This window comes from Colletotrichum costaricense (genome assembly GCF_030867565.1).
Source record: "Colletotrichum costaricense strain IMI 309622 chromosome Unknown Scaffold_14.1, whole genome shotgun sequence".
Lineage (NCBI taxonomy): Eukaryota > Fungi > Ascomycota > Sordariomycetes > Glomerellales > Glomerellaceae > Colletotrichum > Colletotrichum costaricense.
In genome coordinates this window covers 77136-101269 of record NW_026848243.1, presented here as the reverse complement: position 1 = coordinate 101269, position 24134 = coordinate 77136, and the positions used below count along the sequence as shown (strand labels likewise).

General features: G+C 43.0%; 8 protein-coding genes across 8 annotated transcripts; 4 read left to right on the top strand and 4 right to left on the bottom strand.

Annotated features, from left to right (window-relative positions):
• Nucleotides 1-4619: 4619 nt before the first annotated feature.
• Nucleotides 4620-6401, top strand: CCOS01_11907 (uncharacterized protein; the record flags this gene model as incomplete). The annotated part of the gene is made up of 1 exon (XM_060460058.1): nucleotides 4620-6401. The coding sequence occupies one exon, from the start codon at nucleotides 4620-4622 to the stop codon at nucleotides 6399-6401; it is 1782 nt and encodes a 593-aa protein (XP_060309001.1).
• An 882-nt stretch (nucleotides 6402-7283) lies between these two features.
• Nucleotides 7284-8142, top strand: CCOS01_11906 (uncharacterized protein; the record flags this gene model as incomplete). The annotated part of the gene is made up of 4 exons (XM_060460057.1): nucleotides 7284-7344; nucleotides 7448-7559; nucleotides 7621-7706; nucleotides 7970-8142. The coding sequence occupies 4 exons, from the start codon at nucleotides 7284-7286 to the stop codon at nucleotides 8140-8142; spliced, it is 432 nt and encodes a 143-aa protein (XP_060309000.1).
• On the bottom strand, nucleotides 7981-8160 carry CCOS01_11905 (uncharacterized protein; the record flags this gene model as incomplete). Its single annotated transcript, XM_060460056.1, has 1 exon — nucleotides 7981-8160. One exon carries the CDS (start codon nucleotides 8158-8160, stop codon nucleotides 7981-7983), a length of 180 nt encoding a protein of 59 aa, XP_060308999.1.
• Nucleotides 8161-9277: 1117 nt separating this feature from the next.
• On the bottom strand, nucleotides 9278-10305 carry CCOS01_11904 (oxidoreductase NAD-binding domain-containing protein; the record flags this gene model as incomplete). The annotated part of the gene is made up of 3 exons (XM_060460055.1): nucleotides 9278-9828; nucleotides 9903-9980; nucleotides 10044-10305. 3 exons carry the CDS (start codon nucleotides 10303-10305, stop codon nucleotides 9278-9280), a joined length of 891 nt encoding a protein of 296 aa, XP_060308998.1.
• Nucleotides 10306-11413: 1108 nt separating this feature from the next.
• CCOS01_11903 (uncharacterized protein) lies at nucleotides 11414-12251 on the top strand (the record flags this gene model as incomplete). The annotated part of the gene is made up of 2 exons (XM_060460054.1): nucleotides 11414-11626; nucleotides 11715-12251. The coding sequence occupies 2 exons, from the start codon at nucleotides 11414-11416 to the stop codon at nucleotides 12249-12251; spliced, it is 750 nt and encodes a 249-aa protein (XP_060308997.1).
• Nucleotides 12252-13083: 832 nt separating this feature from the next.
• On the top strand, nucleotides 13084-13802 carry CCOS01_11902 (uncharacterized protein; the record flags this gene model as incomplete). The annotated part of the gene is made up of 3 exons (XM_060460053.1): nucleotides 13084-13104; nucleotides 13160-13233; nucleotides 13349-13802. The coding sequence occupies 3 exons, from the start codon at nucleotides 13084-13086 to the stop codon at nucleotides 13800-13802; spliced, it is 549 nt and encodes a 182-aa protein (XP_060308996.1).
• Nucleotides 13803-14126: 324 nt separating this feature from the next.
• On the bottom strand, nucleotides 14127-15717 carry CCOS01_11901 (uncharacterized protein; the record flags this gene model as incomplete). The annotated part of the gene is made up of 2 exons (XM_060460052.1): nucleotides 14127-15269; nucleotides 15331-15717. The coding sequence occupies 2 exons, from the start codon at nucleotides 15715-15717 to the stop codon at nucleotides 14127-14129; spliced, it is 1530 nt and encodes a 509-aa protein (XP_060308995.1).
• A 696-nt stretch (nucleotides 15718-16413) lies between these two features.
• Nucleotides 16414-16680, bottom strand: CCOS01_11900 (cytochrome P450 monooxygenase; the record flags this gene model as incomplete). Its single annotated transcript, XM_060460051.1, has 2 exons — nucleotides 16414-16612; nucleotides 16676-16680. 2 exons carry the CDS (start codon nucleotides 16678-16680, stop codon nucleotides 16414-16416), a joined length of 204 nt encoding a protein of 67 aa, XP_060308994.1.
• Between the last annotated feature and the right edge of the window lie 7454 nt (nucleotides 16681-24134).

Below are 24134 nucleotides of genomic sequence, written 5' to 3'. Positions count from 1 at the left end.
AGGCTAGAGGCCTAGGTAGCCCTGGTTTCGTTTTGGATGGGGCGACGACGTCGACGGCCGTCTGCCTTGGGATGGCTTGGTGTGGACGTCGCTTTTCTTTGCCCTTCAACACCAAGGACCGACGCGTTGTATGCGCAAGTTGGACGCGTCTGGGGACCAGCGGTGGCTGTGAGTGGATAGGTGGTTGTGGCGTGGGGCGGATGATCCGTCCAAGTCAAGTCCGTTGCAGCGGATGACTGCAGCTGACGGAGAAGGGTTGGTGGGTGGTGTCAAGTCTGGGATGCCGCAGACCACATCACCTGCATGGAAACACACACACAACTTGGTCGTTGAAACGTTGAAACATTTTCTCTTGTGGTCACCGTCCTGCTCTCTCACACTTCCTACTTCTTCTCAAACCCTTTACCTTTCTTGATTGTCCTTTTGTGTAGCAAGGTAGAAGGACAGAGAGAGACACTTGTCTTCTTCCTTTTTTTCGTTTCATTTGACGGATACCCTTTTGGCGTCCTCGGCGTGGGCGTAATGATAGACGGGGGGATTTGACTTTGAATGACTTTTTTTTTTTGGTTTTTTCCAGGGTCCCCTCTTCCACTTGAGAGCTGGGGCAAGGGACAACAGATAGACAATGGATACATGAGGATACCTACCTTCTTAAGGTACACCGCAAGGTTCAAACTGGATGAAATGATTCAGAGGTTTATGCTTGGGTAGTGGTGTTGGTAATGAAGTGACGTCGATTTGGTGACGCCCATTCGCAGGGAGACAATGTAGAGTGTGAGGTGGTCATGTTAGACCCCAGCCTCCCCAATTTTCCCGGGCATGCTCCGTGGAGCGTTGGGGGAGGAAGATGCCCGCTCTGAAGTACACCGACCCGAACTGCCGGGGTATGTCGAAAAGAAAAATTCAAAGTCCTCGCCAACATGTCCTTGCTGAAGCAGCAGGAAGATCATGGTTGATGCGTTTTTCCTCATGGGAAAATGATCCACCGTCGATGGACAACGAGATGTGAGTCACCCTTCCCTGTACCGGTTCCAATGGCCAAGAGCAACCATCATGCACGGCAAGGCCAGGGGAGAGACAGGTATTCGAACTAGCAGAGCTGCCGAACCGGGGCGAGGCAAGCTAGTACGCAGCACCTTACGGGAGTAGAGAAGCACAAGGGAAGAGTCCGAAAGAAGAACGACGAGGGGAGGACCATTGAATCGAGAAACAAAAGAGCGGTCGTGAAACATCCCGGGAGGACGGCTGGGCCAATGAAGCGGTCGGGAGACGGTTTGAGGGATCTTTGGGGACCCGATTGGATGCCGGACTGGACCGGGGTTTGGACACGGGCAGTGGAGTCGTGGACACCATCCCGAAGCGATGAACGGGCGACGGATGGATCTTCTGAAGTTCTGGCAGGTTGAACGGACCGTGGGCGTCGTGGACGGATCTACGGCGCGTCGAGATTGGGTGGTGCGCGCGCGTGGTTGGGAGCCAATGGGATTACGAGGCAGGGGGGGAAGGACAAGAGGAGGGAGAAAACGGGCGATGGATGACAAAGGGTGGCACGGACCAGTGCAGGGACACCGCGTCTAAGAAAGGAAGGAGCACGGACTCTGCCTTACCTTCCCTTGGAAGGGGATGGAGCACGGGCCACGGGAGCGAAGCGGGAAGGAGGGAAGAGGTCAAGCGAAGGGCAGACTTTGGATGCTGACTGGATCTTGAGTGTGGCGCTTGGGGAAGAGGGGATGATGGAGATGAGGGGGGAATTCGAGAGTAGAGGTAGTATCAAGCGCTGGAGTGCGGCTGTGCAATTGTTGCGCAATGCCGTGTCTCCTGTTTTCTCATCTGGTGAGGAGTAGAGTCGTACTACATCGACCGAGGGGGACGATAGCCGAGGGATGCTGTGCTTGAAGCGTTATGCGAATCATGGAGCAGAGATGGGCCGGCGATTATCATGCCTGTCGCATCCTCGTCACTTTCTACAATTCGACGATGAAGAAGGTTCGCGAAGTAGACTGAGGTCGGACCGCCTCGTTAGGTTCACCGTTCAAGACGTACTACAGTGTATCAACGTTACAGATGGCGGTTGTGCTGCGAGGCTTAGACTGCCCGCTCACAATCTCACCGAGACATGCGCGGCTACGGCATCATGCGGCCGGTAGCAGCAGGCTCCGATGGCCAGTTTCCAACCTGAGGACCAAACCCTCATTATCATTGTCAGCAGGCCCGACCTCGGGGCCGTCGAGGCTGAGGGTCGGTCAGTCATTCTCGTACCTTTGTGTGTGTAAGGTGAGGAGGTAAGGGGCTTCGTGTAAGAGAGTGAGACTGGTCATCAAGCAAGGCGGCTGCCTCTTCCTGGAGCCCAATATCGAGGCCCACCGGTTCCCGGATGATGCTGAGAGCGCTCAGCGAGATTGAGGATATGAGATTTGGCTGTAAGCGCCGTCCGGAATCGGGAGTGGAGTGTGGTGGTCGTCATTGCTAGCCGTAGCCGCCCGGGCGGTTAATGGGGAAGCGGAGGCTTTCTGAGCGAGCGGCTGTTTCGGGAAGAGTAACGTGGGGTTCGGCTGTTTCTTTTCTCGTACGGTGCCAATTTCCGCGCGCACCTTGACGCCGGATGGTAACACTGGGAGAGGGCCTCTCAGGCGAGAGAGGGCTTCTGTTGTCTTAGTGGGAGAGACAGCATGATGCGACAGCCGCCGGTAATCTCAGTTGCCGCTCGGCTCATCTGATTGCGAGAGGGTACCTCAGGGACCCAAAGCCTCAAGGTGCTCAGGTGAGCGAGGCTTAGGTGGTGGAAATGAGGCGGTTGATGAAGTGTATCCGTATACGAGAAAAGCTTGACTGAATAGGACTGTCGAAGCGGTGCAGACTGCGAGATGTGCTGGCATGGCTTTTGCGAGGAGTGTGGGCGACGAGTTGGGAATGCCCTCGCGGACGAGTCGCGATGAAGTCAATCAAGACGCGAAACCAGAGCGAGACCGAAAAGACGCATGGCATGGCATCGCATCGCATGTCACGACGACGCATGACATCGCGTCGAATGATCGTCGTACACCACACGACCGCGTCTACCTAGTGTAGGTACGCATAGAAGGGTGAAAGAAAGTGGTGTTGATGTTTGTGTTGCGTTCGTCCCACTCCCGCCCGTTCTGCTGTGGGGGACGCTAGGAAGCAAAGCTAACAGAGTGGAGAAAAGATGAGCTAATGCACGGCCGAACCTGCCATGTGTCTAAAAATGAGTCATAGACGCTTTGCAGGGGGTGAGGAAGGTACGAAGGTGGAAACCCAGGGATTCAAGGAAAGAGCAGTTGATGCAAGACAGCTGTCGTGGACGGTGAGTGGTCAACAGCATCTTCTCAGTCTTGCTGTACGTACCGTTTCTGATAACCGAATATACACTGTTTTGTGGTCAGCCGTTACGTGGCTTGGACAGTGCGCAAGTAAGCGAGCGACTCTTCCCGCAGGCTCCGCCTCCAAGGGGATCCACATTGAAAGATACGTACCCTTCAACGTTCTTGGAATGGAAGGCAGTGACGACCTCACCATCTCACCTTACCAACCCGGCCAAACTCAACGAACAGCTTCAAGTTCTTCTTCTGCATCTATGCGGCGCCAATGTACTTCCAAGTGGACTAACCTTCACACACTTTTGCCCCGTGTTTCAGATTTCTAGCTCTCTCAAGTTCTCAACGCCGTAGTGGGTCGACGACCTCACTTCTGCATTCCCAGTATGCAGCCCAAGATGCAGCATTTCATCGACGAGTCCACCCTTTTTTCCCTTCCTTCTGCAGTAGCTCCAAGCTACCCTGTATCCTGTGTCCTTTTGTGTAGTGCCGGGGTCAGACGATAGACGACAGTCTGTTTCTCTTCCTCCACCTCAACATGGGATACACACTACCTTACCGTAACTACGTAGTTGAGAATACGTATCCATCCATCTTTTTCATCAGTCGTGTGGTCTCGGCCCACGATCCGTCCAAGGGACCCTGGCATCTACAGACTACAAACCCTCAAGCCGGATGCGCGCAGCTCAACCCACAGTTGCGTTGTACCGCTGCTGCTCTACCCTCCCCCCCGTCAGTTGATGGGGCTAGAGACCCAGACTTGGGCCCGACGACCTACGGTCAGTCCAAGGCTGGGGCCGGGGCGAAGGCCACACGCCCTCGCTCCAGTCGGCCGTCAGTCGCGCGCCGCATCACCACCACCACATCCATTGGGCTACGAGCCTCAAACCCGAGGATAAAGATGTCCTCCCCTCCCGCGCCTACTGTCCCTTTCTGTTGGCCCCTTCTCTCTCCATCCTCATCTCGTCTCCTCATCTCCTCGTCTCCTTTGCGCTCTCGTCCTCTCATCCTCGTCTCAGTCTAAACTTGTTATCAAATCGACCATTGTTTGTTTACTATAACTCGCATTATTTGGATACCAAAACACAAAAACTATACACCTAGATCTCTCGGAACGCCCTGGTCTCGTTGAACGCGGCCACCTCGTCCCTGCTTCACAGCAACCCCCGTCTGCTTTTCCCATCGCAACGCAATCCTCAAACGCCAAAAAGACTCCTGGAGCTGGCCTCCTCTCTCTCACGAAACACCTCTCATAATCCCATAATCCAACCAACTCACACAGTCACAATGTCCACGTATGAGATGCCCCCTGCTTCTCGCCTCACTTACACCCCCACTAACACATCATCTCCCAGTCTGGCAGCGGATATGTCCTTCGACTTCATCTTCCCCTCGTGCGAGCCTTCCACGCCGCCGAGCTTCTCCTTCGACTCTTCTCTCCTCGACCTCCCCTACCACCACAACCCGGGCCATAACCGCTCCCGCTCCAATGGTTCCGTCTACTCCTTCATCTCTACCGCAGACTCCACACCGGACTCGGTGAGCACACGTATGACTACCCCGTCTCGTGCCTCACCCCCGATCCGCCAACACGGCCCTCTCTTGCTTCCTAAGATCCGCTCCCAGGACCAAGCCATCGAGTCGCCTCCCAAGCGCATGAAGGCATCGCCGAAGCCCCGCGCCCCGGTTCCCAGACGGGCAACCCCTGTGGCCCCCACCACCAACGCCGTCTTCCGCCCGGCTCACACTCGCAGCTTCACCAACCCGGAGACCCTCACATGGAACATGCCCTCCACCTACTGCAGCCAGCCCGAGGAGCAGACTCCTTCGTCCCTCCTTTGCTCTCCCATCATCTTCGCCGATGACATGCAATCTCGCCGCGCATCAACATGCAGCCTTGAGGGTGTCGCCCTCGAGAAGTTCGGCTTCCCGACCTACCGTCAGATGCCCTCATACGTTCCCTCTCCTGCTCCTCAGCAGTCATCAGAGGCATACATGTTCCCCTCCTACACTCCTCGTGCGCCATCTCCCCTCAGCCTGTCCGCCGCTGCCACTCCAGACCCGACTCCCAGCACCACTCTCATGACTTACCTCACCGGATCTAACCCTGCTCCTTCGCTGGTGCGCACCATCTCGTTCCCTCTCCGGGATCCCAACACCAAGCACTTCTGGTGGGATGTTCGCCAAATCCGCCCCTGGACAACCTTCAACGCCTCCTCCGTCCTCTCTCTCCCTGGTGCCGCCGCCCTTCTCAACTGCCCCGTCCCGGCACCTCTCCTCCCCAACCCGGCCCCGACTGCCCGCCACCCAGAGACCGAAGCCGCCCTTCACAGCATCTACGCCTCCCACTACCTCCCCAAGCTCAATGCTGCGCTCGCCATCTCTTCCCACAGACCCATGCAGCTCTCTGCTCCCGCTCCCTCCGCCACCGCCAAACAGCCCGAGCTGCTCTTCACCGCCTCTCCCGCCGGCGAGCCCGCCTCCGCTGCCACCATCTTTGGCGGCAAGCCTACCGCCCGCGTCGTCGGCCTCGTCCGCTCCTTTGACCGCTTCAACACCGGCATGCGCGTCGAGGGCAACATCAAGCGCGTAGAGTACCTCCGTGGCCTCGCCGCCCTGCACCACGCCATGCGCGAGCACTCATGCCGCTACGGCTTCATCCTCACGGAGATTGAGCTCGTCATCGTTCGCAACGGTAGCGAATCCGTCCCCCACTTTGGTCACCTTGAAGTTACCTCCGTTCAGCTTGCCGCCGTCGCTGACGATGCCGACTGCGAGGTCGGCGAGATCCCGCTGACTGCCTGCCTCGCGCTCTGGGGTCTCTGCATGATGGCTGGCGACGATGCGCCTCAGCAGCAGAGCCGCAGTGCCGTGGCGCACTGGAAGACGGAGATTGGCGCACCTGCTGAGGGTACCCGACGCAAGGCGCTGCCTAGGGATGATTGGATGCCCAAGCCGCAGTTGGCCGAGAAGCGTGAGGCCAAGAGGGCTAGAGGCTGGGTCATGCCCGAGGACCCCGTCGGCAGGAAGGAATTGGGCAAGCGCGGTGTGCGTTACGGTGCTTGCTAAGTTGTGTTTTCTGCTTTCTGCGCTTTTTGGAATTATTTGTTCGTCTGCTTTTATCTTGGCGTTTTGAAAAGAGTTGCTTGGGCTGGTTCCTGACACTCTTTTCGGTGGGTGGACATGGGTACATAAAAAATAATTGGGATGGGATATGACTGGGAATGGATCATGACTGGATGATGGGTAAACCATGGGACATGTATTTACAAGGATTTTGGTAGCTGAGACGAGGGACTTTCACGAGTTGCATGACGAGGCATTCTTTCTTAGTACAGATGCAAGTTGTTCAGATGACTTGCAATTACAACCATTTTCAAATTTCAACCTGTTTATTCATACCTCTGCACTCGAACATTGCTCAGTGATCATGATAATGTGAAGTCCATCGGTGCCCGGGGGAAAAGTAACAGCAGCTCCAAATAGACTCTTCGAGATCCGCGGGAGTCAAAATCCGTCCGCGCGGTATTTGAAGTTTCAGACGTTTTTTCTGTGCCGTAAACCTCAGCCAGTAAGCGCGCTTGACGAGGCCAGACTCTGGCGGAACAAGGATGAGGCTGGGATCGTGAACAAAGAAAAGGGGCCTCCCGTCCGCCCGGGCCAGCCCGAGATCGTTGGTTCGCTGATGCGAGTTTCAGGGAGGCACCGCTTTATTTATCTTTGTCTACTCTATAATTACATTACTGTCCGCAGGAGTCTTTTTTCGTCTTTGATTGTCCCATGTTCCCACTGTGATTAGGGGTCGGGTGAGGATGATACCTTATATTAACAACAGTACTCAACTGACAAACTTGTTATCCATTCTTTGCTTTCCAAGACCACGTACCCACAACCTCATAATGAAAGGATTCGACCCCAACAAATCACAGTAATTTCCAATCACGAGAAAATATGAAGACCGCCGCGATCGTGCTATGGAGCCTCATAGCTATGGCATTAGCCATCCCACTTGGTAAGCAAACTTCTCCCGTCCCCTTCTCCAAAACATCCCACCACAAAGTTCAAAATGTGACAAATGGAACTCGCGATCCATCACTGACGTGGGACACACAAAGACTCGGTGGCAGCAGACCCCGACGCCGAAATATGCCAGGCCTTCTGCGACGGCGCGTGCCCGGAAGGATGGACGAAGAAGGCAGACGACACGGGCGCTGGCGCGGCGCAGGCGTGTGCTTCGGGGGCGGGGGCGTGGTGTTGTCAGAGGTTTTTGCATTTTCCGCCGGCGTAGTCTGATCTACGTAGCAACGTTTGGCTTGGAGGTTCTCAGAGCTGGGCTGGTGGTGAGATGGACGACTGGGTTTGCTGGTGTTTCCGGTACGACTTTGTGAGGAGTTTTGGGACCGTGGAAAAGTTCACGATGAAAGTGGCAATGACGTGGGGTTTTCTGTTGATCCAGATACCTAGAAAGGGTATGAGATGACCAAATACCCTACTGCTGTACATATGGCAGCTATTTCAGCTGTTCTAGAGGGTCATATAACCATACTGAATTAGATGCAGCCTCTGACATTCAACCCTCCAGCGACGAGCGTCCTCCTTGCGACCCCGTCTCACTGACTTCACTCTTCATCAACCAGAACACCTCCGCTTATCGCCTATCCCGATTGAAAATCGTCCTGATCCCCGTGACAGCAACCCATCCGATGACGACAGCAGTAACAGCCAACCGAATCTCCCTGACGATGTCCACGGCAGCGGGCCCGAAGTGAATGGCGTGGATGTGGTTTATCGCGCCCGAGTGCGCTGCTGAGAGGCCGAATTGTTCCATCTCGTCTTTCGTCAGCTCGTCGCGGTATGAATTGAGCTGTGCGAGATGGCGTGAGAAGCTTACAGTTTTGATGGTGAGGTTGAATGGTGGGTGGAAAGAAAGGGATATGGTTGGAGTTGGCTGAGTGATGGAGAACTTTTTTGTGGGGGTCGTGCATTACGTCAACGAATCATGGTTGCGGTTGGGGTTTGTCGTTGAAGAAATCCTGGAGAAGTAATGTCTCCAACACGACGATAGAAATCTTCGATTACGATTGATGATTGGCATGGCAAATCATGAATGGTATTTGCAGAGATACACGGAACTCGAATTCTCAATACCTTCTATCGCGTCTCGTGATGCAATCCTCGGCAGGCTGTGTATGGATGTTGCAACGGGGTACTGAAGAATGGCCGGTAGTTCTGATCCAAGACGCATACGGGTGAACAAGGATCATCCTTTATGGAGTGCACATCCTTCATGGAGTGCACATTCAAAGCCTAGCAAGAATGACAGGGAGCGATATCAATCGATTCACGCTGAGCGACTCATAGCGTATGACCAGCTCACCTAAACACTTGTAGATGCGGGCAATGCTGCAATGATCAGTCTAGGCACTGACGTCGACAACTTCTCCACTTTCTCTACACTTGGTGAAATCTCTTCCCTCAAAATTCTTCTGGCAGTGAAGAAGGATATGGCAGCAGCGTCAGTTTCAAGCCGCCGCGGTGCAAGGATGAGTCCGCTTGAAGGGACAAGGTAAAAATGTAAAAAGAATAACCCGAAGAGTGGCTTTGCCAATCGCGGTGAGGATTTGAGCCTCACGCGGGGGTCGAACCCGCAACCTTGAGATTAAGAGTCTCACGCTCTACCGATTGAGCTAGCAAGGCGGGTCATTTGAATTGTTGAAAATAACAACCTGGTTTGAGTTTCAGGTAGCCTACTCTAATGCCGCCATGAGTGCCTCCGGAGGCCCAGCGATCTCTTTGTCTCCAGTCCTTTTTCTGAAGCCTGGTTCCGTATTTCTTTTCTCAGTTCGCGCGAAAATCGTGACGTTTAGGAAGGAAGAGCTGGTCTGGGTTTATCTTCCCTCAAGTCTTCTGTAACGTACATCTAGGTAAAGCCAGAAATTAACTCTCTAGAACTGATGAATTTGATCCTTCCGATACCCCAACTGCTGCAACACCCCCGGCGCACTCCTCTTCCCCACAAGAGCCGCCTCCATCGCCGGCGGACCGCACACAAACACCTTTGTATCCTCCTCCTTCTTCGGCGCGACCCCGACCTCCTCCAACAACTGCTTCGTCACATATCCCTTCCGGTACGGCGAATTCGCCACGGGGTGGCTAACCGTGTACACGGCCTTGAACCTGCCGGGGAACTCCTTCTCAAATTGCTCGAACTCCTGCTTTAAGAGCACGTCCTGGTCCGAGTTGACGCCAAAGACGAGCGTAATGGCGGTCTTGTCTTCGGGGTTGCGGAGGATGCCCTGCGCGAGCTGGTAGATTGGTGTGATGCCTGCACCGCCGGCGATGAGCGTGATGTGGCTGTAGGTGTTGGGCTTCCATTGATGGCCTTTGATGGCGAGGGCGAAGAGGAGCTTTTGGCCTGGTGTGAGGGAGTGGATGTGTGTGCTTTGCTTGCCGTCTGGGTACTTCTTTACCATCAGCTCGAGATAGCCGGCGTCATCTTTTTGTTTGGTCAGTAGCTGTTCGTACCCGGAGTGCAATGGATGGCCTTTGGGGGATTGTTCTTGTTCTTACCGAGGGGTTGCACGGGCGTGTAAGGCCTCGCGACGGGGAGCCACCTGCCCTCAGGCCATGACATGGTCAGGACAGCAGCTGTTCTTGAACATTAACACCTTCGTCTTCTTGCACCCAATCAAAGTGACCGCGAACACTCACACGTCAATGAAAGACCGCTGACCGCCTCTCTCTGTGGTAACTTGAACCGCAATCGCTTGGTATTGTGGTTCACATCCTCCGAGCTCTCCAACGCAAGCGACACAAACGCAGGCCCCGCCCCAAACACCTTTGGCGGCGCTCCAGACTCGGCAGACGCGCTGTTCACAAACAGCCTCGAGTACGCCGCCAGGCCAATGCCCCCAGCTGCGAAGGTAGCCGCAATGGTCGCCGGCCGCACACGGCGTAATGGTACTGATGCCATTCTTCAATTGACAAAAGATGATTTGTGTAGAGACGATATGCAGGTGTGCACTGATGCAAAATGATGTAAACAAAACACTGCTAGCTTAGCTACGCTATGGAATGCTGCAGGGCGATGGTAGTTTAAAAAGGGTTGCTGAAGCTGACGTAGGAAAGCTTAGGAGGATTAGTCGGGCAGAGTGGTAGGCTCGGGACCGACGCGGGTTGGGGAAAGCACCGATGGTGGGGTCTTGCAGCCGGTATGATTTCGGTCATCCCCAAAAAGTCCGTCACCGATCGGACGATGTCAGCTTCAGCTTGCGTTTGCCCCATTTGGCCCATCAGGATCGGAATGAGAAGCGGTTCTCGTACACCTGCATGCAGGTACCAAAAATCAGGCGTCCGTCAAGGCATGTTGTTCTCGATTCACTAGCGCCCCTTCTGGTGTGTTTTTGGTGGCATTCAAGCCTTCTATGTCGGGCGAACAGAATCTTCGTTCTAGGTCAGCTGGGTACCGTACGGGGCAGTCACGGAGCGCTTTCGACATGCTTTGTTACGGACCAAAGGGCGGAAAACCCTGCCTACCTCCACGAAAGACCGGATGAGATCAGCAAACTTTCGAAACGGGATTTCAATTGAAGATGGCAAGCATTGCCTCATGTTTCCCGGCGAGGGCGGCTGTTCCACTTCTTTGTTGGTACGCCACTCTTTACCTTGAGACGGCGGTAGAGTGGTATCACAGCCCAGGTGTTGTCGTTTGGCGACCAAGGCTCATTCTCCCAAAGCAAAAATCGACATGGGTCATAGCTTGTAGAATCCCCATCATACTTTCTTTTCGTATTACCTGATGAGTTCTTGGGGATTACTGGGGGCGGAGGAGACAACGTTGACAATGAACGCTGTTCTTTACGTCTTACCTACTTACCTTACTTACTAAAGTAACCACACCACTTTTATTTCGCGATCTTGGGCGTGTGATGTAGAATGTCACATTCATTCCAAAGGCTAACGGCAAGATTCATTCCATACGCTTCTTCTGGGCAAACGAAATGGGGAGATCACGACACCCAAGTTCATTGTAGGCGTGGCAGGCGATAACGCAGCGCGGCAATACAGTAATTTTGGACGCCATGAGAATCGCAAACATGACCTCGACAAAGTCAACAGCCTTTCGCCAAATCATTGAACTGGCCATCGTGAATTGGATGTTCACAACCTCACCTAATGGATATAACACTGGCCACTGTCAGGACTCTAGTGACCTTCCATTCCGCATCAACACCCCCATCCAACTAGAACACAATCAAGTCTACAAAATCACTCAGTTCTATTGCAAATCACCGGTAAGTTCTCAGACCGGCACGCACTTGAAAGCAAGTCGTGACCAGCAACACACGCAACTGTGCTAATCATCATGTCATTTACTCTTAGTCTCATCGTTTTTCGCCTATCAAGCTTCTACGATATTCCACCATGTGTTTGCATGAACAATTCTCCTTCCCTGTGTGTTGCGGTCATATCGAAGAGAGATTGAACAGCTACTGCCACTTCGCGCGTAACGACCCCCAACACTATTGCGGGGAAAAGGCTAGAGTTAAAAGCTATACGGAAGGAAGTCCATGGCCTCAAGAGGGACCTTGTGATTCCTGTATCAGCACTGCCACTCAAGAGGAGATGGAGGCATGGGTGCCAGACCCTGTGAAGCGGAACAAGTTCTTCTTCCAATTCCGTCTTAATATGATGGAAGCTGCCCGTGAGCCTGAGAGAAAGGCACAGCAAGCGCATTTTATCAAGGCCAAGAATGATACTGCATGGGTCAACAAAGAACTTCGAGAGAAGTATAAGGAGATGGCAGCCGCAGAAAAGGCCGCCGAAGAGGGCGACATCAGAACGCCTACACAGGAAGACTTCATGAACGTTGATCGCGGCGGATCCTCTTCGCAAGGCGGAAACGCGTCTGGCAAGTAGCAGAGTAAGCCCTTGTGTACATTCTGCCGCAGCGCCCCTCCGAGTCGCTGCTTCAATATCACAGAAGGCCTATAGCCTGACTGCACTCTAGCTTTTAGACACTGAAAAAGTAGACCTCGTCGTCACCAACCGTTTGCGCCTCACACCTACGGTGATTGTTAACTTCACTCTTGATTTGGAACGATAACCACTGCCATAAGAGTAGCCTAGCTAGCAGTGAACTAACTCAATCGATGTCCAATCTTGATCAAGTCCACGGCCTATTCTCATAAAGCGTCATATCGTCCTAGACGTGATATGCTTTTCAAATGCATAGTCTGAAGTTCCGTGTTGCTCAATTGGAGGGGAAGGTTCGATCTCTCGTGTATCCAAGATATACGGCTACCTCACTACATGTATCCTCTCACACTGTCATGTTTATCCGAGGTACTCTTGACTTAATCATGGACTCAAATATCATGGATGTCGCTCGATAGATCAGCAAGAACATCGAAGATGATGAGGCTACCGTTTCATATACTTCGTCAAAATAACTTTTGAATCAGCAGCCGACAAGGCAATAACGTGAATACATTGGCAGGTTAGGTAGATAGTTATGCCGGGCCCGGGATAGCGGAGCCGAGGCACGGCGGGTGGACCTACCGATGCACGGAGCTGGCGCCGGTGCCCGAGATTTTGCCGCACTGACCAATGACACGATGCGGCTGGTAGCTGACTAAGAAGACTGGGCCCGAACTAAGATCAAACAATGATGTTTTCAATCAACATTCATCTGTGATGATCCTCCTAGTGTCTCAGTGTTTTGACGGATCTTTGCAGACTGCACATCAGAATGTCGGTCCAAGAATATGCAGTAAGGCTGGATTGGTTTCCTTGCGATAGGAGCGCTCTACTAATCGTATCCAAAGGTCAATGAGTACACCGCCAATGCACAACCTCACTTCAACTTGTTGAGGATATTGGGCGGATGGGGCAATGTCAAGTCTGTTCTGCCAGTCCTCCCCATACCTGAGCTTAGCTAATTTTCAACAGTGGCCCCGGTCTTCTGTATGCACCGGAAATCTCATGATATGCGCTCATAACTAACATCGTCCCAGCATGCTCCGGAGCATGCTAGCAGGCACATCGACAGCCGCCGTCCTCGGACTCTCAGCCGCTATCGTGGGAAGTAGCATCTGGGGCACCGCCGCCCTACCCTTCATCGTCGGGTCTTCATTAGGATTCGTTCTTGGGAGTACCAGATGGTACATTGTCGCCGTGAAAGAATCCCTGCTGCAGCTGGACAACTACCCCGCCATCTTGCGCCTCCACCTGATCGCCAACTTCCCCTGGAAACCGGAGCTCGGACGCCACAACCTTGATTGGTACAATGCTAGACGATTCAGCTCGACCTGGCAAATGAAGAGCATGCTTGTGGCTAGTTGGCTGACTGCCCAGCCAGCGCTGGACGAGATTCGGAGTCGCACGGAGGCTGCATTGGTGGACAACTATCTTAGACAAGGGGGTTTCGAGGGAGACGATCAGGCCGCCACGCCGCGGGAAAGTCGATAAACTGTTCCAGATTCTTGTTAGATATGCGGCGGCTGATCTAAGACAGACGACCCGATCTCTCTACTAAAGTCTAAGAGCCTTGCATGAGCCTTTCATAGACCGTGGATCACTCGGAGAGACAGAAATCCACATACAATCCTACTTTCGCAGGATTTGTCGAATCAGAGGAGATATTATATTGTGTGTGGGAGAGGAGTTCCAAGTTCTCTGTAATCTTCGTTTGCGGGGTCTCCTAGATTCTCTCCATCATCCATGGCCCAGGGATTGAAGATAAACATCTTGCTTAGCCTACAGACCATGGCGTGGAAGCTCTCTGCTCTCCATTCAATTCTTGCTATCCGAGTCTCGAATCAGGATTCGCTTATACCTGCGAACCGGGTGTTGACCCTTCTTGTTGTTCACCTGGAGAATAACATGCCATAATGCTCCTTCAAGCCGTGAGATACTTGGCACATTGTTTGTGATCTGGACCCTTGAACCAGTCGTGACGTTCCTGAACCCCGCATCGTTGACCTCGAGATAACCGGTTGTACCATACGGCGGCGATAGAGGGTGAATTTCGATGAGCCCCTCGAGATATCCACTAGCCCAAGCAACGGAGGCTTCCGTGTATGCATACCACTCGAACTCGAGATGAGTCGAGTCTTCGGGGTGATCAGGGTCGTAGGTCGCGCTGGCATCCAGAATGATTGTGTCTTTGGACGGGAGAAGAACCTCCATGGCATCAAGACTGACGGAGCCGTTCACGTTGATATTGGGCGGGTGAGTAGCGTCTTCAAATCGATCCGTGACTGTCCACTGCATTCGCGCAGCAAAGTCGTCTTGGTAAGCGTCTCGCCACCGCCAAACAGTGGCGCCTGAACTTTGATGATTCAGGCCGGACACAGAGACTGCTGTATCCATGGATGTACCATATTCATTGATGTCCGTGGCCTCGGTTACACGACTGTACCGACCACCCCAGCCACCCCAGTCTGGGCGCCCCGCACTATTGAGGCCGTTTTGAATCAGCCACATGAAGCTCGGCGAGTCGCCCTCCATGCCGTAGATAATCTTGGGATACACCTGTCCCAGAGGGCCGATGCAGATGTTGGGAGTCAACCAATCGTCTTGTGTTTTCGTCACATTAGAAGCACCGTTATCTGCGCCGTTTATGCCGCTCCATGTAGAAGCTTGGAATTCGCGAAAGCCGTGCACGTTGACGATGTACGTGATATCTGGCCAGTTGGCCCGAATCCATGGGCCGCAATCGTCCTGGTCCGAGATCGAGTAGACCCGAAGCCTAGACCGAAGCTCGGCTGCCTCACTGGAAGTTCGTTCTGCGCTGATGAACTGTAAGGCCTGCGCTAGGGTGTTTGCTCCGCCCCAAATGGAGACCAACAACGGATCAACGTACGCTTCAAGCGCTTCGACAAGGAGTCTGGCGCCATCGCTTAACGGTTCATCCAGAGCCTGCCGGCCGTAAACCTGGAGACGACAAGTTAATGAAGAGCGTTTACAATCGCCAGGCGGGGGATCAGTCATATACCACTGGGCCTGATCTCACAAGTTTCAAAAGGTCCTCGGCGGGATTGAAGCTTGCGTTGGGGTGCACATGCTGATTTAGATTGGACACCACTTCGCCATATGCTTTGATAATAAGTCCGATAGCCTCTGGGTGCGTTTCGTTCGGCAAGCTAACGGAAGTTGTGGCAACCAGACCCTTGGTATCGAACTCGTTTGAGTAAGTCAAATAGCGAACCATAGACATCTGGTCATCAGGCTCATTAAGAATATCCGTCAGAATGAACGTCCGAGGCTTGTGGGGGAACTGAGGCAACTTTGTCAAGTCATCGGCCGTAGTTGCTTGAGCTTCGATATTTCCAAAGAGGACCAAAGTGAATATTAATAAGTAGAAGACTTGTAATCGACCCATTTTTGCTATGGGTAACAATGTTTGATTGTTAGCTCGAGGACGCAATACTATACTTGCGATCTGAATTTCTATATTCTTATATGTCTCCTAGCGAGTGCTATCATAAGCGCTTAAGATGGCTCAATGTGGAGGAATGATCATAAATAGATATGATAAGCACCTACTATGCCGAGTTTACGGGGTGATTGAAGTCACGACATTTTACCTTCAACCATTAGTGTAATGTGTTGTGGCCTATTGTGGGCATGGGTCATACCCCGCATCCCCAGAATCGGATCTGAGGTTCAATGGCTAGGTGCAATGCCTATACGCGGAAGACGCGGACGTCTTGTGGAAGGGGAAATTCTGACATGGGTTACATTCAACCCGGGAGACATGTCGAGATCAACACCACAGAAGTTGATGAGCGTTTAAGGACAGCAAATTCGTATTCAGTCTGGCCAATTGACGAATCGCTTGATTTTCGCATCCTCGGTATGATCCACATGACCAAATCGGGTAGAACTAGCCCCTCTGATTGCCACTACTGCGAGAATCGTTCAATAACCATTCTTGAACCACACTGTTGAGTTCTCATACCTACCTCTTCCTCATTTCCGTATTTAGAGCCGATGAGAAGTAGAGTAGTCCAAGCTAAATTTGGTCAGAAACCTCTGCAACTTTCGCCATGACTTGAACGTCCATCATAAGCGGAGGTCATACCCCGCCCAAGAAGTGTCTCCTAGGCTTTTGACGCAAGCGATTCCCGAGGTGGCAACACATCTTGGACGCAGGCTTTTCCCAAACAACCCTCGCCTCCTGCAACTCGATCCACCTTCTATTCTCACTAGAAAGTCTCATCTCAGAATGCCAATTGATCCTGGACAGAACACTCCTCATTTCCGTGTATGCGAGGCTAGTCAGGTTTGCTAGCCCAGATACTTGACTCTTGATAAGATGCTCTCTGGACCTGGCCTACTTCATTCCAGTGCAGTTCCTTGGTCCAAAGCTAAAGGGCTTCCTGGCTTCTCTTTAGTCACTAGCGAAGCGAAGATCACCCTATTAGCGCTCCGTAATAAAGTGTCACGTAACAGGGATAGTAACCGCATCTCACGAAGTGCTCGTCACGTACTAAATCACGTATCTATCTTAAATATCGTATATATAGACCTTTTCTTTTTATTTATTTCTATTTTAATATATTAAATTATTTTTATTATACTCTGTATACTTATTATTATATATTATAACTTATAATAATTATAAGCCTAGCTCTTAATTAAGATTTTATATTATAATAACGTACTTATTAATACGATTCTTACGATCTTTTTAAAATAACTAACTTATTTATATTTATTTTAATTTAAACTAAATTAATTAGTTATAATAATTAAATTAAATAGTTTAATATACTTTATATTATAAATAAGGGTATTAGGGTTTAAAAATACGTTAACTTAAACGCTCTAAATTTTAATATATTTTTTAACCCCTCTATAGCGCTTATTTTACTCTTTAAATTTAAATAATTAGTTATAATTTATAATAAAAAAGAACTACGAGCTTATTAAGCTTATTATAAAGTATTTAAAAACGACTAAAGAAACTAAGAAATTTTTTATTAATAACTTCTAAATATAACTCTTAATATAAACTTTTTAACTCTTTTAAGTATAAGTAACTTATAAAACTAAGCCGGGTTTCTTTTTATAAAACTAGCTATATTACTTTTTTTATATAAATAAATCTATTTTTATATTATATTTATAAAGAGGATTTATATACTCGAGAGTATTTAAAAATAATAAGAGCTTAATACTAAATACGAGTAATTTATAGTTTATAAATATAATATTATTAATATATATATTAAAATCCTCGCTTAGTAACTAATAAAATTAGTTAATATTATATTATATAAATACGTATTTTAAAAAACTACTAAGAACGGTACTAAGTTTAATATATAGCGAATTATTAAATATTTAAAGTAGGAATTTATGCTCCCTAAACTAATAATAAAGAATACGGTTCGAGAGGAATATTAATAAGCCCTTAATAAAGCGAGGACTAGAATTAACCTCTAACGTTAGTATAAAGAGTAATAGTTTACTTATTTTTGAGCTAAAACGTATAATATTCTAAAAATTAGTAAAGAAATTATTATATTTAATTTTTTAATTATAATTAAGTCTAGACTTAACCTTATATAAAGCTAATATATATATAAAACCTTTAGTAAATTAATAACCTTTAGAACGTATATTAGGACCCTTAAGGAAATTACGTATATATTTAGTTTAGTAACTTAGGATATATATACTAAACGGCTTTTAAATTAAAAAGGGGCTTATTTTATTTTTACTAAATACTCTAACTTAGTTAATAATATAAATAATAAAAATAATATTACGTATTTTTATAATTACGCATACTTATAATAGCCTTTAGTATATTAAAAATTAAAATAAGTACTTATAAACTAAAACGCTAATAAGTTATTAATATAAATATTAAAAAGTTATATAAAAAACGTCCTTGTTATTATTAAATTAAATAAATAGAAATTATTTTATAATAAGCTTAAAAAAGCTAGTTAGCTAAAAAACGATAGAACCCCTAAGAAACCTAGGTTTTTAAAAAAATCTTCTAACTAACTTATAGCGAGCTTATTAATAAACTAAAACGAGGGCTATATAATTACTATATTTATAAAAAGTTAAGACTTAAAAATAAACGTAATTTTTAATACCTCTATAAATAATACTTATTTCTTTTTTTAAAATATAATAATAAATAGTTATAAAGTAGTATATTTAATTAATAATAAGAGCTTATTTAAACCCGAGAGTTACGTATTATTAAGTAATAATAATTATATTAAATTAAGAACTACTATACTACTTATTATTATATATAGTATTTATATTATAAAGGGCGTTTTAAACGGACTTAAAGAGAAAAGAACTTACGATTTAAAGCTCTAGAACGTCGCTTATATTAAGGAATTTTATATTAATATAGTTTTAAAAACTTTACTAAATAGAAGCGTATTTTAATATTATAGTTTAAATTATATTTTATAATAAAAAATACTTTATAAGAATACTATTTAAAAGTAGCTTATTTAAAAGAATAATTTAAGTTTTTTTAAATATAAGCTCTTTTAATCCTATCCTTTTTTTATAAACCTTAAGTATATTTTATAGAGCTTAGTTAGTATTATATTACTAATTAGCTATAAAAAATTCTATTATTTATATTAATATATTTATAAAAAGTTTAATAGTGCGCTTTTTTAATATTTTAAAATAAGTTATTTTAAACCTAATACTCTTTATTAATTATTATATAAAACTCGAGGTATACGTATTAAACCTTTATTATAAGTTAAATATAAAGTATATATATTATTTAATATTAAAATAATAATTTTAAGAAGACCTCCCTTAAGGAGAGCTTTATAATTATAATACTATATATACTAAGATCTCTTCTACTTCGAACTATTTTTTAATAAAGAATAATATATATTTATAGTTTTTAATAAATATAATAAGTAGCTTAAGGGGTTCTTTTTAAAAACTAAAATAGAAAAAGAAGTACTCTTCGTACTATAAAGCCTTGAGGTAATAATTTATTATTAAAAAAGGATTTTAATTTACTTTTTTAAAAATAATAATAAGACCGCCTTTTTAATTATAAACGTTAAATATATATATAAAACGTAGTATAGCGAACTAAGAATTAGAATAGAACTTTTATTTATATATATATAAAAACCCGTAAGTAACGCTAAAAAAGTAAGTTAATTCGTAATTATTAAAGCTCGTAAGATATATTTTTTTACGAACCTCTCTACGAATTTATAAAATAAAATAGTATTAATAGTAATTTTTATTTATAATATTACCCTATAAAAAACTAATAAAAAAGATTTACTTATTATAGTAAAAATTAACTAATAAAAGTAGTATTAACGTTAATAATAAATAGGTTACTAAGTATAGGATTTTAAACTAGTTACTCTGTATTTTAGTAGTTTTTACGTATATAATTACTAAGTATACTTTTTTTATAAGGATTATAAGAGGGGTATATATTAAAAAGAGTTTAAAATACTTCCCTATAAGTATATAAAATACTTAATTAGATATATATTAAAAACATATAACTTATATAAGGTCTAAGTACTTATGCTTAAATAAGTATTTATTATAAAAAATATTAAGTTTAATAAAAAAGTTTTTTATAATCCTATATACGAAGAATAAGCTATTATAAGCGAGTAAATAAATTTAGTAATTTAAAAAATATAAAAACTCTTTAATACTAATAATAAGTTAATTTAAATACTTAGGGAAATAAATCTAAGTTTTAAAAATATTAATATTTAAAATAACTTTATAATTAAAAATAGTATCATTATTAAATTTTTAACTATTTAGGACGCTAAGTAATTAATAAACGTATTTTAAAATATAGTTAATAAGGTTAAAAAGGCTAATATAATCTTATTATTATTATTAATCCCTAAAATAACCCCCTTATATAAGCTCGGGGGTAAGAATAAAAAAAGGAATATAGTAACTAAGTTATAAATAATTTTACGTAATTTATAATCCTCTTTACGAGCGCTTATATATACTATAAAAGTTCTTGAGCTTTTAATTTTTAATAGCTCTTAATAAAACGCTAGAGTACGTAGTAAACGAGGTACTAATTATAAAAAAGTAATTCTTAATATTAAAATCGATATTAATAAAGAACTTTTATAATAAACTTTTATTATTATATAAAAATAAAGCTTATAAAAACTACTTTATTAAGTATTAAATAAAGTTTTATTAAGTTTTAGACGTTTAAACTAGGCTTATAAACCTTTATAACGCTTTAATAATAATATTTTCGTAACGCTCTTATATTTAAATATAAAAAATAGTAATTATTATAACCGTTATTAGGACTACTTTTTTTCTATTTTTATACTTAATTAATAAAAAGCTATAAAAAAAAGTAATATAGGATATATAATATTTTATTAAATAATAAAAAAAGTAGTTTATAGGACTTATTTAGAGCGCTCTAAAAGAGTTTAAAAACTATAACTTATTAAAATTAACTTTTAAAACTTACTAAAGAAGTTTAGTAATATTAAATATTTTTTATAATAATTATAAAAGTTATTTAGGGATATTATAAATATAGAAATAAAAAAGCTAAGGGATATTAATATATAAAAAGAGGTTAACTATAATTTTAAATAAGAGATTCTATTTTTATTAAAATAAGTATATATTTATATAATAGTTTTTTTTCCGGCTTTATAAGTATAAAAGATCGACCTTAATAGGATTACGCTTTTAAAAGAAATTATATAATATAGTATACTTTTTAATTATATAATATATATAATATATTTTAAGTACGCGCTTAACGTAATATAATAATTTTAATACGAAAACCGCTATTTAATTTAGGATAGGTAAGCTACTTTGCGGTAGTGCTAGTTAGAAAAGTTAACGATAGAGGTTAGCTATAATAATTAGTTATAATAGTCGGCCGTAATAGTTAGCCGTAATAGTCGGCCGTAATAGTTAGAAGCAGCCCTTAACTATAGAAGTTCTAAACTTTAATAGTGACGTAGAGGTTTTTAAAAAAAGGGCTAAATAGGTTAATATCTACGTACTAGAACTCGTAAAAATTCTTTTTATCCTTATCGCTTTTAATATTACCCAAAGCTACTCTCTATTTAAACTAAATAAATTTACTAAACAAATCTACTAAATAAATCTACTAAATAAACCTATTAATATATAAACTACTACCTCGACGAGAACCTACTTTAAAAATGCTCGTTAATAAGTCTGCCCCTTTCGGGCTAGGCGCCCTTAGCTAGCTCGACGCTATAGCTATCGTAGCTAACGTAAGTACGCTTAAAAAGTAGTAAAGTACTTTTTAATAATACGGAATTTAGCTAAGTGATATTATAAGCGCCGTAAATAACCGGGCCGGTACGGATATTAAGATTTAGTATATTAATACTAGCCTAGTTATAATAATTATAATAAACGGGCCAGAGGTATATAGGGTTAGGGTAATAAGCTAGTACCTTAAATAGCTCTTACGGGACCCCCTGGGTAATAATAATACTTATATAAAAGAATAGATTATATTAAACCTAGCTACTTACGCGGGCTAGTATTAGGAGGTCTTATACGCATTAAAGTAGGTAAAGCTCGCCCTATAAGCGGGTAGTAAAAGGTTAGGAGCTATTAATAAAAGGGAGATAATAGTTAAGTTAGTTAACTACTATTTTAGTTAGTAATTAGGTATAGAGCGTATTATACCTAGTTTTCCTTAATACGTAATACACGGTACGGCCCCGGCGGATTGCTCCGTCGGGGGGAAGTATATATTTATAAATACGACGTTAATAATAAAGTTAGTAAAATAAAAGTACGTATATATATAAAAGGGGATATATAACTACTTAACCCTTTATAAAATACGTACGCTTTAACGTTTATTATAAAGGCTTTTAGGTTTATAATAATAATAACTACTTAACTTAACTTTAAAGTAAATTAATATAATATTATTAACGCATTTTTTAATACGTCTCTTAAGAGTAAAAAATTAATAATTATTAAACTTTTAAAAAAATATAAAGTTATTAATAAAATAAGTAAACTTTAATACGTTTTATATAGCCTCTAAAACTTACTAGTTTTTTAGTTCTAAACTTTTACTTTTATACTTTATAATATAAATATAATATATAGCTACGAGGAGATTTATATTTACTAAACCGTAAATAAGAAAGTAATATTAATATTTTATATTAATAACTTTATTATTCTATATTATTAAAAATAATTAAAAAGCGGCTTAGGGGATTGTTAATAATATAAAAAAATATATTAACCTTAAGGAAAATAGACTAATTAATTACTTTTTTAAAATACGGATTTTATAAAACTATATTACTTATAAGGTTTACTTTATTTATAATATATATATTAAATAAGTTACTTAGTACTTCGACTTTATAAATATATTAAATCTAGCTACCCCTCTTTTTTAAAATAAGTTTAAACTAAACGAGGGGTAGGTAATAAAAAAAAAAAAAAAGTTATTAAAAAAAGGTTAGAAATATACTTTATATAGCTATAATAATTAAACCGGACGTTACTTTTACTTATTTATAATTATTACGGTTCTTAACTAACTTAAATATAACTTATATTAAAGTAATTAATTACTATATTTAATATTTTTATATAATAAAATATTTTATACTTTATTACGGTAATATACTAAGTATATAATTATTATTTCTAACTAAAAATATTAACTTTATAAATAATAAAGTAATACGACGATTATTTTAGGGATATATAATATTCTTTTTTAGTAGCCTAATTTAATAAAAATTAGTACGCTAAGTAATAATTACGACGTTAATTACTAAAACTAAGCTTTTTTATTTTAAAAAAACTATAAAAAAGACTATAGCTCTAAAACGCTTTTTAAAGGATATTACTTTTAACTTAGGAAAAATATAGTTAGTTAATTATAATAATTAGTAAATAATTTAACTCGTTATAAAAAAAAGGGAAAAAATAGCTACTTAATTTTATTATATTAATATATAAAATATATAGCTAAGATAAGAGTATATTAAAAATAGCTTCGAGGTTATTTATATATTAATAAAAAATATATTAATAAATAAACGTATTAAAAACCTTTTATAAGCTAAGTTTAAATATTTTTATATATTTTTTAATTTTTATAATGCGCGAGAAGTTATTATAAATAGTTAAAATAATTAGAAATAATTAATTTAGGCTATGCTTAAAAAAACTTAATACCTAAAAGTAGACGATAGATAGAACCTAGAGTATAGCTTAGAAGCCTAAAATAAACTCCTAGTTTATAAAGTACGTAATTACTAAGATTATAGCGTTATTAACGAGGAAGGTAAGTATACGTATTAAGAACTATACTTTATATATTTTAAAATTTATAAAACTAAGAATAATAAGAGTAATAAGGGGCGTAAAAAGTAGAATAATTATTAAATTAATAACTTAGGGTATAAAAATAAATAATATAATAAAGGGCTAGTTATAAATAACTATATTAAATATAATTAATAATATAAATATACTTAAGGGAGGGAGTAGGGGGCGTATAAAGAAAAAATCCTCTATATAAAACTTAATATAGTTCTTATATATTTTCTTATTATTTTTTATATAATAAATAATACTACGGAGCTTATTAATATTTTATTAAAACTATAGTTAAGAGTACGCTTTTTAATAATAAAAAAGGATAATATATTTATAAAAAGAAAAGCGCTATTAATAATAGCTTTAGTAAAGGCCTAGGTTATTAACTATAAAATAATTAATATATTAATATAC